General features: G+C 37.9%; 1 protein-coding gene across 8 annotated transcripts in view; it reads right to left on the reverse strand.

Moving 5' to 3' along the window:
- Positions 1-19,373, reverse strand: part of ROBO1 (roundabout guidance receptor 1) — a 684,057-nt gene that overhangs the window by 25,516 nt on the left and 639,168 nt on the right. For 7 of the 8 annotated variants that reach the window (XM_031505944.2, XM_077790955.1, XM_077790951.1 and 4 more), the window contains 4 exons: positions 12,289-12,486; positions 8,867-8,893; positions 6,143-6,185; positions 2,347-2,501 (listed from right to left, as the gene is read on the reverse strand). In XM_031505944.2, coding sequence (XP_031361804.1) covers positions 2,347-2,501; positions 6,143-6,185; positions 8,867-8,893; positions 12,289-12,486 — 423 coding nt within the window. The remainder of the gene's footprint in view (positions 1-2,346; positions 2,502-6,142; positions 6,186-8,866; positions 8,894-12,288; positions 12,487-19,373) is intronic. The other variant, XM_077790952.1, reaches the window with a different exon arrangement.

The raw sequence follows: 19,373 nt of genomic DNA on the forward strand, positions 1-19,373 counted from the left end.
AGGCTTAGTGGAACTAGAATTCAATGATCCTTAAGCAAAAATTCTCATTTTCCAGTTGATTAATGCATCAGTAATTACATAACACTCACCAGGAATATATTTTTCCTCTTTTAAAAGAAGTGGTATTTATGCTAATGAATTTGATTCAAAACCCAAAGTCCATTACCTGTGTCCACAATGAATTTACTGGAGAGGATGGCAAGTGAAACTACATACAGAATTCAAGATTTTACCATTACTCTTAACGAAATAACTAGCAAATATACAGGATTTTCAATTCCAAAACCATTCCCTAACACATACATAATTTTAAAGATATATTACCCAAGAAAGGGGAATAAAATAATGCTTGTGTAAGAAAATCACCGATCCACATTTTCAGTAACTAAGGAACAGTATCAGAACATGCCACATAGAACTTATCACTGCACATTTCATGCCCCCCAGCCTGTGGGTTTTTCGAAGGCTTTACTGTTCAACATATTTTTCCTTCTTACGTGAGGTGTTTTTTACTGCCTCTGTTATTTATTGCTTCACAGTCTTCAACTCCTTGATTTCTAGAGTTTAAATGTTTTCATTTCTCTCACCTATTGCATACTGGTCTTTCCTCCTTTCCCAGTCTATTGTATTATACTGGGCAATAATATATACAGCATATTTTTCACTCCCGATACCTCAGGCTTTGCTACAATATCCTTGCAGAGTCATTTAGAACATCTGTTTCTACCTCCTTTCATTTGCAGCTACATCTGATTTGTGTGTGAGGCAATATAATCAATACAGTATATGCAGTAGGTACATTCTTTACATAGACACATTAGAATTCCTCATAACAAGTACTTAAAACTAGTTTACCTATATATAACAGAAGACTTATCTAGTTAGATTTTTTATGGCATCTACTTTTGGAAAAATCGGTTCCTGTTCTTAGACTTGGAAGACAGTGCTATATTGAAAAAAAAGCAATTAAATATTTGCATATTCACAACTACTGAGGGGATATCCATCACTGCTGCTTCAGAGCATAAACCAGCCCACGATGACAGAATTAAGAAAATTTGGCAGAATTTCCAGGAAAGAAGAGACCACTCTGAGCACATTGTCTGACCCGCAAGCTCCGAAGTTCTATTTGAAAGGATGAAACACTTTGTGACAAAACCAAGCTTAATATGAAAGCTAAAATGAGGGAGAATCCACTGCAGTTCAATGCAAGACATTATAATAGGTTGCAACCATAAAAAACATGCCTTCTCTTCCTTTTCTGAATTTGTTATTTACTAGAATTGCTATGTCTGTCCTTGCCACAGTGAACTATCCCTGAATCACAAACCTTTATATTCAGGTACTGGTGGATGTGTATCCTCAGCCAGACTGAGAGAAAAGTCTCTAGTGCCAAATTCTCTCACCTTGCTCTGAAGCAGCTGGCACTGGTCACTGTCAGACAGCATTACTGCAGATGAATTGCCATTACTGCCACTCATGAATTACCAGCCATTGGAGCTGGTTTCACATTAATTACAGGAGGTAATGCTGCTTGGCACTTATGCAACTTCACACACTCCCCCTCTGGATTGCTGGGACATAGCAAAAACCAGCAAAACTTGTAGTGGAAAAGCCTTATTCATTCCTCACCAGTAACATAAAGTTAAACCGAAGGGAACCTAAGGTCTGTTTAAAACAAAATGTGCAACAATTAGCACTCTCAGATAAACTTCCTCAAATGTCTTCCAAAGAACTCATGAGGTTTTCTTCCAGAGCTCTCTGAGTCCTGCTCAAGCTCCCAGGAACTACCACTTAACCTAATATTTTGTAATTTCTTTAAGTGTATGAAGTGAACTATTTTATTCATACACCCTAAACAGAACACCAGCTGTCCAGTTTTGTTCAGAATGGCACTCAAAGTGAACTTCTGAGTGTGCCAAAACAGACTGACTTTGTTGCAAGCACTGTTTTATTTCTTGCTTCCCATCACATCCAAACCAGAAGGAAGACCACATTAGCATAATTTTGGTCTTTCTCCTTCCCCATCCAAGCAACAAGGAGGTACAAAACAACCCAAAAAATTACCTTATCTGCTCTATTCAGAATCCAAAATGTATTAGTTCAGTGCGAGTTTTGGCAGCATTTAACTTTGCAGGGGCTCCTTAAGCCTTCTACAAGTATCCAAAGAGGACCAAGAAAGGATCCAAAAAAGGACCAAAAGCACTATCATGACATAGAGGAGACACTATATTAAGCCTAGAAGCATTGGAAATGAAAATCCAAAGAAACCTGTACACTCTCTCAGGTATTAGAAGCACGTACTCTGTAAAGAAGATTCCTTAGCAAGGTAGAAACATATCTAACCTGGTCGACTGTACGTTGTGAGGTTGCTATCACTGTTGCCATTGCCAGAGGTGCAGCAGTTGATGGAGCAGTCATTGTGATTGTTCCCTGTGTTGGGCCAAGTATCTGCTAACCATGGCTGAGTGGCTGGTTCACTGATGTTTAGGAGTCCAGGCCTTTAAAAACAAAGCTTGGTCATTTCGAAAGTTAAACAAAAGCATTTTCACATTGCAGTGACATTCTTCCCAAATGGTGAGATATTACAAAATAATACCTTGTACCAAAAGGCTTGAGTACTGAAAAACTCAGCTTGATTCAATCATTTAGCATTTTCAAGTCTCTTGTCTAACCTGTTCCTTGCTAAATCGTTCAGGAGTGAGTAGTCAAGGGAAGCATCACTTCATTTTCCTGGACTACACTATTATGTTGGTGTGCAACATTTATCTGTCACTTTGGTTTTCATTTTTAATTTTTTTTTTCTCTTAGGAGGTTGCACTTTTATTTTTCTGCCCTTTCACCCTTTCTTAAAGAGAGCAAGGTAAAAAACAGGAGATTAGCAAATCAAATAAACAAAAAATTCACACATGGAAGCAGAATGGAAATGCATAAGTAAGAACTAAATTTAAACATGAATATTCCCAAATTCTTGGTTATTTATGGAACAAGTTGTCCTCACCATCAGATAGTACTACTGTGGTGCATCAAAAGGAACAGCAGATAACAGATGTGGCTTGGAAGCATTTGGATCTCAGTAACCATGCTGAGTGGGGGACACACACTTGGTTATGAGAAAGCCATTCAGCTCCTAAGAGAGTCTGAGGTATTTGGGAATACTGACCATCTGAAAAACATCCAGATATGAATGCTGCATGCTAGCTGCATTTGGAACAAAGTGTATTCCTGTCATCAGCATTCCTACTTTTCCAAGTTGCTGAATTTTTGTGGTGAGTGTGAAAGTCTTTCTAATGAATGTTCTGTAGAATCTTTGGTGGCTCTTGAGTTTTCATGCTAACAATGCAGTAGGGCATATTACAGTCCCACACAATTTAAAATTGCCTTTGATAACTAAGGTGCTTTAAAAAAAAAAGATAATATAGCTACTGTCACATACACAAATATGAACACAGTCCCCTTCTCTTGGGATTTAACAGGCAACTAGCATTTGAAATAGTGCAAAACTATTTTCCATAATATTAGATGTGATGATCTTCAAAAATAAAATATGCTAATCCTCTTAAACTGCAAGTTGAAAATACAAGCTGCATGCAGTTATTTGTCGGGGATAGAGTCTGTCAGTGCTGCAGGCTTAAGTCATGGACTTAGAATGACATTTAAAAGATCTATACATATATGTGTGTATATATATATATATTTCTGTACTGCATATGTCATCTGACAATTTAACATAGGAGGTGATGAGGCTTGACTTGCTGTCAGGCTTACAAACCAGCCAATATGCATCCAGTAAGGAAATATTTTTTAAAACAAATCTGAAATAAATATGCAGCTGTGTAGGCTTGTGAGCAGGCCAGATTATTTGAAATTCCCTGCTTTTTTCCCTACACTCTGCTCTTACAATGAACCTACACCTCAAGGCATTTAGAAGAGACAAAACATCTCAGAATGTTTCAGCACTTTAAAGATCTGTGTACTGGTTTGTTGCACAGAGAATTAAAGAGCCTTTGTCTCTAAAATTTTCTTTGCATTCACACCTGCTGTCATGTAAGAAATGTGGTGTGATGTATATAATCAGATGAGATTTCTACTAATTGGAGACATTTAGGTGGAACTGCAGACAAGAGATGCTTGCATTACAGATCCATAACCTAGTGATGATTTGAGATCATAATTTCCAAAGATCTTTCACCTTGGCAGCAAATTTCTTGACTCCCTGAATTACTGGGTTTGAGGCAGGGGTGGACAGAGCCAAGTGGCTGTGTGGGTGCTGGCTGGAGTCAACCCAGCACAATTATCATTACTCAAATCCTGTCTAGAGAAGGGATTGCCACAGAAATGGGTATTTTTTCAGCATCACACAAGTAGGGATTATGTTGAAATATATCACTGTGACATTTTGAAATCTGAAAAATGCTTTAACATGCTCACATAACTGCACTTGGCAAAAATGCTAAACCTTTCCAAAACACTTCAAATATAAAGTAAGAAGTTAAAACTTTAGGTTTGGATATCAGAAGACTGTTTCATATGCAAAAGTAACTTCTTTGTTTTGGATTTTTGGGGTTTTTTATGGGTTTTTTTTGGTTTTTTTTTTTTTTTTTACATTGCAGAACTATGTTTCATGTTCTACAAAATAAGTTACATCACACATGCTGTCAATGCTATATATGCAAATGAACAAAACCAGCACAGATGTTCGCACCTTGAATCAATTACATTGTTAGATTCTGGCACTGCTGCTGAACATTAGGACAGTAAAATTGAAGTTGATTCTCTAGAAGTACCAAAGCTACTGTGCAAGTAATGTAGACACTGGTGGGTTCATTTCTGTTCTCTATGTGAGAGTGCTTCATCTAGCATGTGCTAAGGGAAGAGTGAGAAAGCAGTGGCACAAAGAACACAAAGGATGTTAGCTGAGTATCTTTTTGAACAACTCTCAGGAAAAGAGAGGGTTCATCCCTCTTCTCTCCTATTTTCTCACTCTCCTGTTGTAAGGGCAGCAACCTGGTGATTTACAGATTTTTCCATTCAAAAATCACATGGTAACTGTTCTAGAGGCTTCCTTCCAAGCTCCCGTGGCATGGGAGCACAGCAGCACACAGTGCTGGGCAGAGATATCTGCAATTCCTCATAACATGCCAGGTCCAGCTGCAGCAGGAGCTGAATAGCCTCACCTCTGCACAGCACTCAGGTAGACTGGGAATGCTTTATTCTATGCCTAATCTTCACAATTACCAAATTTTTGCATGGTCTTGCAAATTAGGAATCACAAGACACCACTTATGAACAGGAATTCTTACAGGGCTTTGTTGCCCAGCTGGTCTCTGAGATTTTGGCATTATTTCAGTATCATGCCAAATCTTTGAATGTGGCCTAGTAAAAAAATGGTGTGCTACTAAAGCACCACTGCTCCGACCTGCCTTTTTGCTAAAACCATTATTTTTCCTCCTGCAGAAAACTTCACCCCTACAGAGGAAATGTAAATTACTGCTTTCTCCATGGCCATTCATTACATAATAACGTAAACCCAGTGAACATGCCTTAGTTAAATCCTCAATCTGGAATGGACCTGGTTCTCAGAGTGGGTGGCTGTAAATTTACAACCTGCTTCCCTCTCTCTTCCCTCTCCCCATCTATTTTAAGCAATGCTTTAACTGTTCTGCATTCACAGAATGATTTTTTCTTGAAATGTCACCTTATAGGCCATTTATGTCTTCAACAATTTTTAACAATAAACATTTTCTTTCTTTGTAGTATTTGTGAAACAGCTATATTTCTTGATCTTCATAAAGGCCACGACTTAATTACTTTTATTCCCTTAATCAGGTGGTAAGCCAGGTCTTTATTTTGAAGTTAAAGCACTCCCTCTGCTGCTCATTTTTTGAGATGCAGTTTTTACAGGTTAACAAAACTGAAAATATTTCAAATAATGTTTTGGAAGTCAACTTAAAAATTCAAACCATATACCCTTCTCCTAGACATAAAATATATGGCCAAAATGTATACATTAATATAATGAACTAAAACTTATCTATGCAAGTGATTATTCTGCCATCACTTACAAGGATAATTGAACTCCTGGAATCCTTAAATTCATTTGCACACAATTTATACCTATAAGAATAAAGCACATAATTACCTGCCTCCACTGCTTACGGCCTCTCCTCCTCTCTGATATGTTACTGAAATAGTTAAAGATAAAAAGAAGGAAAAAAATTTAAAAGTCATACAAGAGCCCTTCAATAACAGCATTTACTTTGCCTTTGTTTCATTTTAGCTAAGACGATAATTGTGCATTGTTTATACATTAATTCTAAGTCTCATTCTGCAAGCTACTGCTTCAAATCCAAGTTCAGACTTAATACTTGTGTTGCTTGATAACTGCTAGTCCTAGCCCCAACAGGACTTTATATTTCACTTCTGTTCTGAACACACACACACACACATGTATCACTTAAGAAAGCAGGAAGCCATACATCAGGTTGAACTTATTCTTAACATAACTCCGCTGACTTCAGTGGACTTATTCTGTGGAAGGATTTAGGTCATATATTTATTTCATGAATGGCTGGATGTTAAAGCTTTGCTCTACCTTATTATTTTGGCAAGATTAAAGAGGTATCATGATTCTGTAACAGACCTTACTTCTAATGTAAATAATGGCTCATTACAGCTGAAGCTACTGCAAAAACAAATGCTCTTTCTAAGTGTTACTGCAGCACACTCAGGGAACTAGCACAGTCTAGAAGTCCACAAAAGCTCCACATTTTTTAACATTTTACAACTGGATTTATAAATTATACTAAATAATCTAAAAATTCAAATACATAAATCTTGGTTAAAAAAACAGTCTGGCAGAAAGAACACTTTCTAAATTAGAAGGAACAGTTTTTCTAGCATTTCAAAAGTATTCTCCATGAACAAAGTGGATGTCCACATGCATTTGTTTGTTGATGTGGATTGCATATCCTTCACATGAAACAGTATGTTTGGGAAGTTAGTTTTTATGATGCAAATATCCAAGAAGAAACAGTGCTATAAATTTTGCAGGTTTACATTGGGTTTGGCAAAGGGTTAAGGAGACTGCCTCCCTGCAGATGCTGATGGATTCTATACTTTCCAGCTAGGAATGTGCTGAAAACAAGCAGTCAAATTCTGCTCTTTAGAAGAACTCCAAACTGGGAGTCTGCAAGAGAGAGATAAATGCTGGCAGTGATTACAATAACAGGATTAAAATGTAGGATGCATTCCTACAGGTAAGTCTTTTACTGTAGGTAATGCTAAAGAGAGGAGCCAGCTTCCATTTAAAGTCAAAGCATGACTGAGATTCTGGATTGAAAAACAAGGATTTTTTCTTTTAAGTGTTTTACATGTTTTATGCTTTTCCCAGTTTCTTCTTTAAAAATCTCAAGGCTATTTATTTTCCAGCTCTGACACATCTTAAGAAACCCTGATATTTTCTTTTAATGTTAAGAACCCATTGGAGAGAATAGATGTTAGCTTCCAACCTCTGCAGAATTTCAGGGGCGTGCTATAACGGCGATTACAACAGAAGCCCTCTGTTTAGCCAATTAAAGTAACAGCAAAATAATAAAGAGTTTGAATTATTCTCCAGTGAGGCACTCAAAGCCTACAGAAACATTGAGGGGCACTCTGGCTCATGCTGAACAGGAAGCAGAAGGTAACAGGCTGAATTCTGAGAGCAGGCACCCTCCAGTTTGATTAAGAGCACATGGCTCAGACCAACCCAGCACAGCCGGGTCTGGGGGATGAGTGCAGGCACAGGGCTTGGCTTCCCCTGTGCTCCAGCCTGGAGGATGCAACTCAGCTGCTGCACAGAGGCCACATTAGCACAGTGCTGATTAGCACAGTGCTGATTAGGAGCTAACATTGCTTGGGAAACTGTGCAGAGCTGGGGTGGGTGGGTTTTATCCTGCCTGGATACACACGCCCTGCAAGTCCCACAGGTCTCTTGTGAAAATGGAGGATTTCGAACAAAGGAGGAAGAAACAACCTGTCTGCTCACTCAGGCTGTAGCTAAAAGGAAAGAAGAATACTGATGGGTACAGAATGTGTTGGGTTTTATCTGCTATCCTTCATCTGAGGATGAGCTGCTCAGCTGCCAGACTGTAGGACCTGCTGAAGGTTTACAGGATGGAAAGCTTCTCATGGGCTTTGGTGGGCCATGGTTCAACTTATGTCATATTTTGCATATTTCTAAACAAAACTAAACAGAAGGTAATTTTAAACTCACAGTGAATTTGAAATACACCTCTTTTTAAGCTGAACAGGACAATTATTTTAAAATTTCATAGCAAAATACCATTTAAGACAGCAAGTAAAGAAACCTAATTGCTGTAACACTGTTTTTCTGTATCTTCCAAAGCAGACAACTCTGAGGTCACTGGATTAATGCAGATTCAGAGGAAAGAAAAGGAACAAATATTTCACCAGCTATAATCTCACTGAATCTCTTTCAAGTCAGCATCTGGGCTCTGTTATGTCATTTGTCCTCCACCAGAAGCACCTTTTGCATCTCTACATGTGGGAGGCCACACTACTCCCTTGGAATATGCAGGAGGAGAGCCCAAGTTTTACAAACTGACAGGATCATGCTACAAAATGGCATGCTGGCATGGAATGGTGTGCTTTGAAATGGTACACACAAATAGAAAATATTGTCAGCCACAAAGCAAATGCACACTACTCGGAGAACAAATAATGATACCTGTCATTAATGACATTGTTTTAAGAAACCCCTTCAACAAACAGCTGGGCTGGTTGGTTATGTCAGAGAAAGAGAAATAGTACCACAAACACATGCTTAAGTAACAAAGAAGGGGGGAAAAGTGCAAATATATACCTGTTGGTGTGAAGGTAAAAGACGGGACTGAAAAATCAAAACAAAATACAAACTGGTTATTAAGCTGAAGAGAGAAAGGGAAACATACCACATTAGTATAAATCTAGCAGACAGCTGAACATAAACCAAATATACACAACTAACCCAGTGGGTCAATCACATTGATATAAAAATAAAACTGAAATTGCAATTCAGAAAGAAGATTGTCTCTGCAGGTATTATTCTGGGGAAAAAAAAGGCAAAAAAAGCAAAATGCTTGGTATTCTACTGTGCTCCTGAGGGGATGAGACTGTGGTTTAGCCTTTCAAATCCTTCTCAGCTTGGTATTTTAAGTTTTTTTTTCTGAAAATCCTAGCACAAACAAAACCCCCACACTATTAATCATTCTAGAATGCAGAATGACAAATTCCTTAACAAAGCCTTATCAAGGTCCTATTGAATCTTATCTGCAGTTCACTAAGTAAATGCTCATTACACTGAACTAATAGGCATGCTTAAGTATTCAGTAAGGAAATAATAATCATAGAAAGGAACAAAGAGAACTGCTGTTTTACTGCCTCTGAATCAAGAATGGCACCAACTCTCACTGCAATGAAGACACTAAAATCTACGGCAGCAATTAATTTTTGTTTCCAGAGATGAGACTGTTATACAGAGTAATTATCTTTTTTAAATAACCACCAAAATAGAAGAACCTCCCTAGATGTAACACCTTTCTACCTTCCAACCCTTGGCTTTAAGAGGAAAAGGTTAACAACAGAACAATGACACTGCTTGACAATCTTCTCTCTCACAGCTACTATAAATCCTCTTTGGATCAATAGGGACTCTAATCCAAATACAGAGCACCAGCATCTGCTCTTCCTATTAGCACATGCTCCCCCTCCTGTTGACAAGACAGTATCGTTTTCCTCTCACTGATGGCAGAACAAGGCTAACATTGCCCTTTCTGATCTAATGACAGTGAAAGGTAACAGAAACAATCAAATATTCACTAAAAACAGCCTGGAGACAGAAGATGATCAGCAAAGCCAGAACAGAAATAAAAGGTTCTGGCTAAGAAAGCAACTTCTTAATCTTATTTTTTTAAGAACTCTCAAGTTTGTGGGGAGTGCAGTGTGTCTTGTTTTTGTAATTTATGCTGTAGGTTTAACCCCTTTTTACCAAGCCAATTTATTTCCAGGGATATAACACTAAGGAAAAAAAAAAAAAAAAAAAAAAAAAAAAAGGAGTATTTGGACATTTTACTATCCCTTTGTAGCAAAGCATTTTCCCATAGTATTTTATTTGAGCTAGGCCTTTTCACATAGTTAGGTTAATTTAGTTACATTCAAAATATAGAACCATAGTAACAAGCTTTCATTAAAATAGAACAGGCATTTAAACCTGAGCTTGATTCCAAAGAGAATCAAGAACCTCAAAATATATTGCAATCACAGGGACATGAAAAATATCTTAAGCTACTGTCTCATTACTTTTCAGTGAGCTAAGTACTAAACCTAGTTTTGTTTCTTAAGGAACTGAGGAGGTTCAACTGAAAGAAATCCTATTGATACCACATTAAAGAATGACTTAATTCTTAGAGCTTCTATTAATAAACTCTTCTGAGAGTGTAAGACTGCTAGTACAGTATGTATGTGTGGGAGTAGTGAAGTATTTTAACAGATGACAGGCCTGAAGCTAAATATAAAAATAAATAAATGCAAGACTGAAGAAAGTTTGGGCTTGCAGTGATGACTTGATGAACTGCAGTGGCAAACTACTTTGCAATTCTTATTTCACTAAAGATAGGTTTTGTCTTTGAAGAATACTTGATACCAGAGATACATACCCTACTTTTCTGTACACTTTCATTTAAACTCCCCCCAAATTACACAAAAGATATTTTTACAGATATTGAAAAACACAGCTGTTTTGAACAATAGCTGATGTCACTGAAGTAACCATTTTTAAGGACAAATTGTATGCCTTTTGCTTAATCATAGGTACTGGTGAAAGCACAGTGATGTTAGTGTGATAGAGCTGTAGAAAGGCAGTGTGGCAGCATGCTATTAGTAAAACAAAACAGCGCAGGCCAGTGCAGCACTACGTGGGGGCTGTCCTGCCCTAAATCCCAGCAGAACACAATCAAGGGTGCAATTGCTTCCCAATTCCCTTGGCTGCAACTCCACTCAACGACTGTGCCTGGAGCCCACAGTGAGCACTGGTCCCTCAATAGCACAGAGGACATCCCAGCTCTGCAACACTCCGGATGTATTTCCTTCTTCCACTCACTCATTTGCTATTTTCAGCACTGCTTCTTTTACACAGCCACGTATTGCTGATGTTTAAAACCATTTGTGTTTGATTTGCCTGTCTTGCCCATAACACATTCATTCTCGGGGACTAAAGAATGTAATCTCATGACACCTTCCATGCACGAAGATGTGTCCACCTTTTAAACCTTGCCTTGTCTTCTGATTGCTAAATGTCAGCTACAATCCCTCTAGTTCTTCAAAAGCAGGATCTACCATTTTCTGATTAATTCCAAAATTTATGGTTCTTGCTCTACAAGTACCTATGAGGTACTGCTTTGAGATGTAATGACCTGTAACTCATTGAATTCAGCTTTAGTTTCCAGGCTTAACCTGGAAATTATTTAATCTGGAGGAGTCAAGTTTTTATTCCAGAAGATCTTCCAGGCAGAGATTTCAGTTTTGTTTGTCAGAGAGTATACTGCAAAGCACTGCTTGACCACTGAAAATGTGATGCATAAGAAGTATCAATAACAAGAAATAACATGAAAATGAGCAGTGCTTAAGGTCAGCCCCACTGCTGCCCTTCTAACTAAACACAGATGCAGGATGGTATAGCCCCACAACTCAGTCCCAGCCAAGGGTCTCACAACAGCATTTATGAAAAGAGTCTTGGAAAGCAGACTGACCATTGTGCTTTTGCAAACAGCCACACTTCCCCCAGAACAGGAGAAATTCAAGTACCCACACCGAAGTGTTACTGCAATGTACACCACTGTTAGCACTCCCAGCAGCAGCAAAGCACTGGACGGGGGACAAGGAGCTGCCATCCACTCCAGATGGCTCCTTTCAGATGATACAGTGTCAGAAAGCAAGGGCATATTGGAAGCTCCCAGCCTTAAACCCATCTTTGTATTTCTCATTTGTAGGAGCATCTTTATGGAAAGCTACTCCTGGAATTCAGCTCAAGACTTATGCTCTAAAACCAGACTTAGCACGTTATGTAAATATTGCTTTTCTCTGCACTGGATCCTGACCCACACTTCGTGAAAATACTGAAGCAAGCTGATAATTCCTTATTTGAACCTGAGAAGAACAAGAGACTGATGACAAAATACATAGGCAGCAAACAGGCATTCAGCAGCCTTTTTGCTATGCTGTTTCAGACTGAAATAAATAATAGGGCACCTTTTCTGATACCAGCATAAGTACTCGTGAGTCCATTCCTCTTCTTCCTGTGGCGATACAACCAGATGCTGAAGACCATGAGGATAATCCAACAGGCTGCACCAATTCCAGCAATAAAGGCAGGCTGCTTTACTACATCAGAAATCTGCTGGGCTAAACTGACTTGATCTTCTGAAGACACAGGGTTTCCATGAGAATCTGAAACAGAGACACCCGTAACAGCCAATTAATTTGAATGAACAGCTGTAAAAGGCAGCATGAAAAGAGAGACTGACATAATTGCAGTCCAGTTTCTCCAAGTAAAACCCTTAAGACTACTCTTCAAAATCTCACTTCTACAGGTCTAGAAAAAAGTGGTTTGTTTTCTGTAAAAGACAGGCACCTCCAGTATCAGTGACTTCTGTTTGCTTACAAAAGTTGCTAAAATCAGACTACCAGATTTATCAGGCTCCTAAATAACAAACCTGTGGACTGCTATTTTTTATTTTTCTTTCATTTTAAAATAGCAACATCAGTTTAAGAAAACTATTCAGAAAATCAGCAAAAACACATCAAGTGAAAAAAAGCTCTAGTATGAAACATGAGTAGCAATGTGAATGGGTACAAGTCAGCTCCCCAAACATCCACTCTCAGAACTGACAATCAGTTACAAATTTAAACTACATTCACATGAGGTCGGTATTGAGGAAGATATTTTAACCTAGAAGTTCTTGACAGATTATCGAAATCTTGTATTACACAGTCTAATGTACTGCTTGCACTCCCTCAGTCTCATTTTGACCTCAATTAAAAATAACACTGAATATTTAAAAGGATGTAGAAAAGTAAAACTACAAAGTAACCAATCCTGCCCCCTTAAATACAGATGAAAAAGCTAAAGGATAACTAAAAAATTATTTATGAATTGCTAAAACCAGCCAAGGAGTCTCATTAGTAATGAACAAGCAGCACTTTTCAAAACCAGTTTAGCCTTAAATACCCCACATCAAAATAAGAACATGTATTTTTCTACAGACTATTAATTTCTTTTTTTTTTTAAAGAGACAGCACCTTTAAGAATTGGTCTTTTCTGTTCTTTCTCTATTGAACTTTAGCAGGAACCTTTTGGGAACAGCAGTAAGAAGATCCAGCTAGTGACTGACTTTCTGACTGAAGTGAAGCTACTCAAAGCCAAAATACTGCCTTCCTGATGCTTTACCACCACAGTGAGTGCTCACTGGAAATTTCATTACTGCACAGGGCATGGGCAAGAATTCAGAGCCTTTACTCAGAGTGGGTATTGCTTTACACATTCCACAGCTTGGTCTTTGAAATACCCAGTTTTACTCCGGTATAAATCCAAGAGATCATTGCTTTATACCATTGGTAGGGACATCAAATTCAGACTGAGATATTAGTGTTTTAAGGAGAAAGGTGCTGTTATTAATTGTATTAATATGAGCTATATAAGAATTGAAAACCTATTTGCTTAAAACCAGTATCTTTTCCTTATGACATAAGTAGTGAATAGAATTTTTTATTTTTTTTTTATGGCAACTTGCATTACGCCAAAATAAGAAACTGCAATACAAACAAGAGCTGGAATCGCAAGAAATTATATCCTCTGGAAAAGGATACCTTTTTGAGTGGAAAAGGTTAAATTAATAGCAGCTTCTCCCAGTGAAGGATTCCAGATTCCAGTTTTTGTGACCTTGAAGTCAAATATCTATTTTGCTGAGAAATCACCCCCGCCTTTGACTGCTACCTTATTGGAAATTTTATTTCATATTTCAGCTCTCCTTATCTTCTGTGATCCTAAGTGCACTGCCTAGCCTGAAAGTTCACCAGGCAGACTCATTCTTTTCTTACTAATACACTCTTTGTGTCTGCTGGGTTTATAGATTTCACGCCTATTTCTGCAAGGTTAAGATGGGTTGCTTCAGATTTTATGGAGACAGCCAAGTGAAGTTCCACACAAGTGGCCAGATGGGCTTAAATGTATAAAGTACACTGTGACAAATGAATTAAAGCTGTCATCTCATCTTCTGTCTCTCTGCAGCTGAGGGCATATTAAGATATGAAAACTTGCATTGTCAGTCTCCTTCTCAAAATGAGCAATTTCTGTGTTTTTAAACTGCTACAATCCCTTATATAACTTAATGGAATTGAATAAAACATTTATGGAGAGCCTCTGGTCCTGAATAAATAAGAGTGATAAATACTTTTTTGTCATCCCTAAAATGGATATTTTAAAACAGTAAATCTAGGAGAAAAAATAATCACAAACTCAAAACCCAAATAAGAATGTTTTCTAAACATGTCAACAATTCAGTCATACAGAAACACAGTACTTTTATACATAAACAGTTTGCATTGCTCAGTCAACACGTATCAGATTATTACAAAATCCTGAGGAATCTTTGATTGTTTATTATACTAATTTTAAATTAACATTAATTTCATGCTATTATTTTACTTGCAAGAGTAAGAACAGCATAATAATGAACTTTCTTTTAAGAAATTAGGCCTCTAGCACATTGAATATGGGTGGGCTGTTGGAGCCATTACATTAGCTGGTATATACCTGTGCATATGGGAAAGAGAAAAATGCCTCTATGTTCGCATATAGTCAAATAAACAGCATAAGAGGAGATGGAAAGGCTTTCACATTTGACTACATCCTACTCCTCTTGTAATTCAAAAGTAGAAAAGTAAGCTAAATATAACGAGAATGAAATTTAGTAATGCCCTCATCCCTAAAAACTTCCAGGAACATTATCTTGGAAGCCTTTCTTTAAGAAGAGCATCTTCCCTCTCCCTAATAGCCCAGTGAGATCCTGAATGATCAGGCTTGGAAATAACTCTTGAACTACAAAAAACCACAAAACTACCTTTTCTTCATCCCAGGAAATTTCTGGAACTTTGACTGATATATAAGTGCTTCATAATGAACATTCCTGTTCCTGCTTGCACTCCTCAGGGAGATGTGCCAAAACAATAAGGGAACATAAACATTCTATGGCAAAGTGCATCCTACTGCCAGAGCAGCAGCACAGCATTTAATGTACTTGGAAATGCCTCCGAGTTGTTGGAGCAGGCTGATCCCACAGCTCCCTGAAACCAGCATATTATCACAGTGACTCATCCCTTCTTCTACCCCGAGATAAGAGCTTTCTTTTTAATCACAGAGAATGTTGCTATGGCTATTGCTCACAAGCTACCCAATTTGAATGTCTTGAAGCTCCAAGTTTCAAACTTCAATGAAAACTAATTAGAATTTATATAGAGAAGAACTGGAACCTCTAATACTCTAATGTTATATATTCATATAAATAATAATAATAATGTGAAATCTAACATTTAAGTTGCTAAATGATAAATATTAATATCCATTTATGACTGGAATGCCAAAGATTCAAAAAAGACAGGGAATTCCAGGTGCACAAGCAACATAACTTTGCCTTGTAGAAGTATAACCTATGGAATGGTACTTTTCCATATGTATGTTTCATTCAGTATACAAAATGTACAAACACCGAGTAGGAATGTTTAAATGGTGGTGACATTTGTTAATTCTGGCAATTAAAAACTTGAAAAAAATATGAAACCTGTAACATGTTGTTTGAGTGTTATCTCAAACATATGTGCCTGATGCAATATGAAAATTATTTGGTGAAATATTACCAAGGTAAGAATATGCTGTTTTGTCTCCTTTCTAGATGTATGTTTCCCAAACTAATAAAATATCAATTGCGCACTTTAATCTTACAACACACGCCTTGAGTTGACAGCGCCAAACTGATTTGGAAGGCTTTAGTGTGAGGGGTAAAAATAAAGATTACTTTCTTAAGTTGTTTGCAGGCCACAAACAAAAATATCAACAAAAAATCCCTTACAACTATCACACTCAAAGTACCTCAAGGGCTGACAAAATAATATCCTGAAGGAATCCTAGGTAGTTCACAAATCATGTCTCCTAAATGAAGCAATTAGAATTATAAAGATTCAATGAGACTTTCCTGTGTTTTGTACACTTGAGACATCCGCTGCTTGAGTAATACATTCAACATTTACAGTAATTGTGCAGACAATCTCTTACGAAATAAGTGCATACCACATATTCACACAAATCATGTGTTTAAGGGTAACATGAACTGCAGCTGTGGGGCTTCTAAGCGCTGGTACCAGAAACAAAATACATCACAACATGTTCCAATATCACCACTTACCTGTCAACAAGCATAGGTAATGCTGCCAAGCTACCACAGGCAGTATCCCATCAGTCTGCAAAAGCTAGGCTACAGAGCAGCAAAACATTGTTTGCCAATTCTCATCTTTCTGTGCAGAGCATTTTTGTAAACAACGTCTTTAAGATACATGTTGTGACAAGGAAATAAAAGGGTCTATTGAAATTCTGTGATTTTGTTTCTCCACAGCACATTGTTATAGGCATAATATAGTGAGCTGTGGCTAGGTCACATGAATTTTTTTTCCTTAACATGCAAACTTCTGCAGTCTTTCTTTATAGAAAATTTCTTTTCTTTTAAAACAAATAAACAAACCTTTTTTTTTCAGTGTGGAGTTCTACAGAAAGCATTAAAAGGCCATTCAAAAACCAAGATGCAAATCCAGAAGCTTCATGCAGGGTGTTTTAAGGAGACACATAATTTTTCAGTTGATCTCAAGATTTTATGAATAACAAGCAAGTTATTTCTTTGGCTTGTCCCTGGTGGCACGGGAAGTCTGGGGTACCACAGCTCAGTGAGCTGCTTCATGTCAGCAGAGACGTGGAAAATGAAAGAGCTTCGAGATTACAATTTGTACCTGTCTTTGTAACAGGTTAAGTGCGTGCACAAGGTCATTTATCACAGCTCAGCTGATGCATGGGTCTGCGACTGCACGCCTCGGCTCCCGGGAATCCAACATCTCCTGTCCTCCCCTCTCCTTCTGCAAGGCAGTCCCGCACAGGTGAAGCTTCCTGCTGTCACACACCCAGCTGAGACCCTGCCCAGGCCTGTCCCCGAGTCACAAACCTGGGAGCATCCCTCACAGCTCAAAGAGGAGACCCAGCCACAGCCCAGTCTCAGCTTTTTATGCAAAAAGCACATTATAAGGAGATAGACGTTGGATTTTAATGAAAAGTTCTTATTTAAAAAGTGAACCTCAGAATCACACAGCATATTCTGTTTTCACATGTCGAATTCCTATTTATATATATATTTTTTTTTTTAAGTGAAGGATTGCACTAATTCAGGTACCAGGAAAAGATTTCCTGAAGGAATAGCTGGGAGCAGGGTCAGAAATACAGGAACTTGAAGCTGCCACACAGTTTTTAGAGCACATACATGTAGCTTGCCAGGACTGTTTCAAACCTTCTACCAGGAGCATCTTAGTCCTCTTTCCTCCCCCTCCCTGGCCTCCCTTCCCTCTCTCTGTAACAATGTAATTTATTGCTGGTGAAAAGTGCCAATTGATGACATCAACAAATTAATTTTCTCTCTTCAGAAGGCTGCCCAGAAAACTCTGCTCCACCCCCACGCTGGGAGCACTTCTAAGAACTAGGAATCCAATTGCTTGAGGGGGCTGGAGGAGAACTTGCATCACAGGGCAGAGTTGAATAATCTGCAGCCATTCTTTTGCCTGGATGATTTAAGTTGATCTGCACTATTAAAGAGTGCAAACTCTTTAATTTAAGCACTAATTTTCAGCTGCCTCCTGCAGTTGCTGAAAGGTCTGTGGCACCATCTAGATATTTCATCGTTCTGCTTCTTGTGGCATGGATCTCCACAAGACTCCTGTCTCCACATCTTTGCCATGTAACAACCAAATTATGGGATTCACTACAGTACACTTAGATTTGGCTATGCCACTTAATTAGAGGCAAGCAGAGAAAGCAAACTCCAGCCATGGGGAAATACGTGTATTCTACCAGACTTGCACATCTCAACACCTTTCAAGGTCTGGGATCACTTCTTGTTTCCTAACATAGTAACAAGAAAGGCCAGGGACCCAGAAGTGGGCAAAAACCTTACCCTGACAGTCTCATTTGTTTCTTTTTCCACTTAACAGACCTCAGTGTGATTAACTTGAATTATAAAATTCACTTTCATTTAGATTGCTTATCATCAGACAAAAGGGGGGAAAAAAAAGTGGTTGTGGAGTCCTTGGCTTTGAAGATTGGAGGTTCTCCTCATAAATCTCACTAATGCAGAATTTTCAAAACCTAAGCTATATAGAATAAGCTTGATTTTGACTGGCTGTAGAAACCTATGAATGGTAGCTGGCTGTAGGGAGGAACAATCCAACCAGTAACTATAGGGTTCTTCTGTAATAATTCCACATTAATGGAATATCATACAATCTGTGTGCAATTTTATTGTAAAATCTCCATCAATATAATTGGGAATCATATACCTGTCTAATTTAAGTAAGCTAAAGATGGCCTTCCTTTTAATACCTAAGGAAATGCACAACTCATTTTCCATATTAGTTGCTCTGTCTTGTTTTCACATGCTCTTAATTACAGATTTTTAAATACAACAAGTGAAATAAGAAGGTAGATCTACTAATGATACAGAGACAGACAGGACATAAAGTCCAAAGCAACATGCTGAGCTTGCTTTCATAATTATACACTGTAATGATAAGGTATTTTGCTCCAGGCATACTATAGAGCAGCATATGACTATACTTAAAGCTACTTTAAATAATCTTCAGCTAACCAATAGCTGAAGATGCATTTTCACCAGAAACATCCAGGAGCAACATCCCTGGTCAACATTTATGACAGTGATATTTGGTGTAAATGATATTAGAAGATCAAATTTTAGTAAATCATTTGTGTACATTTTTTTCCCTATACTCACTTGCTTTCCCACATAGTTGCTATTTATTGTGCCTAATTTTAGGATGCTTGTTTTTCTGCTTCAATAATGATAACATCTGGTCAAGACAAATTACATCCTTAAAGTGGATCAACACTTAGTGATTCATAAGTGTTTTTAAGGGTGAAAATTCACTTTGAAAAGTCAACAACTAAAAAGCACTGCTGAACTGGGAGATTTAAAAACACCCCTCTGTTGTTTTAATCCCACCTTTAGAATGCA

Source organism: Lonchura striata, chromosome 2 (genome assembly GCF_046129695.1).
Source record: "Lonchura striata isolate bLonStr1 chromosome 2, bLonStr1.mat, whole genome shotgun sequence".
In the NCBI taxonomy this organism is placed as follows: Eukaryota; Metazoa; Chordata; class Aves; order Passeriformes; family Estrildidae; genus Lonchura; species Lonchura striata.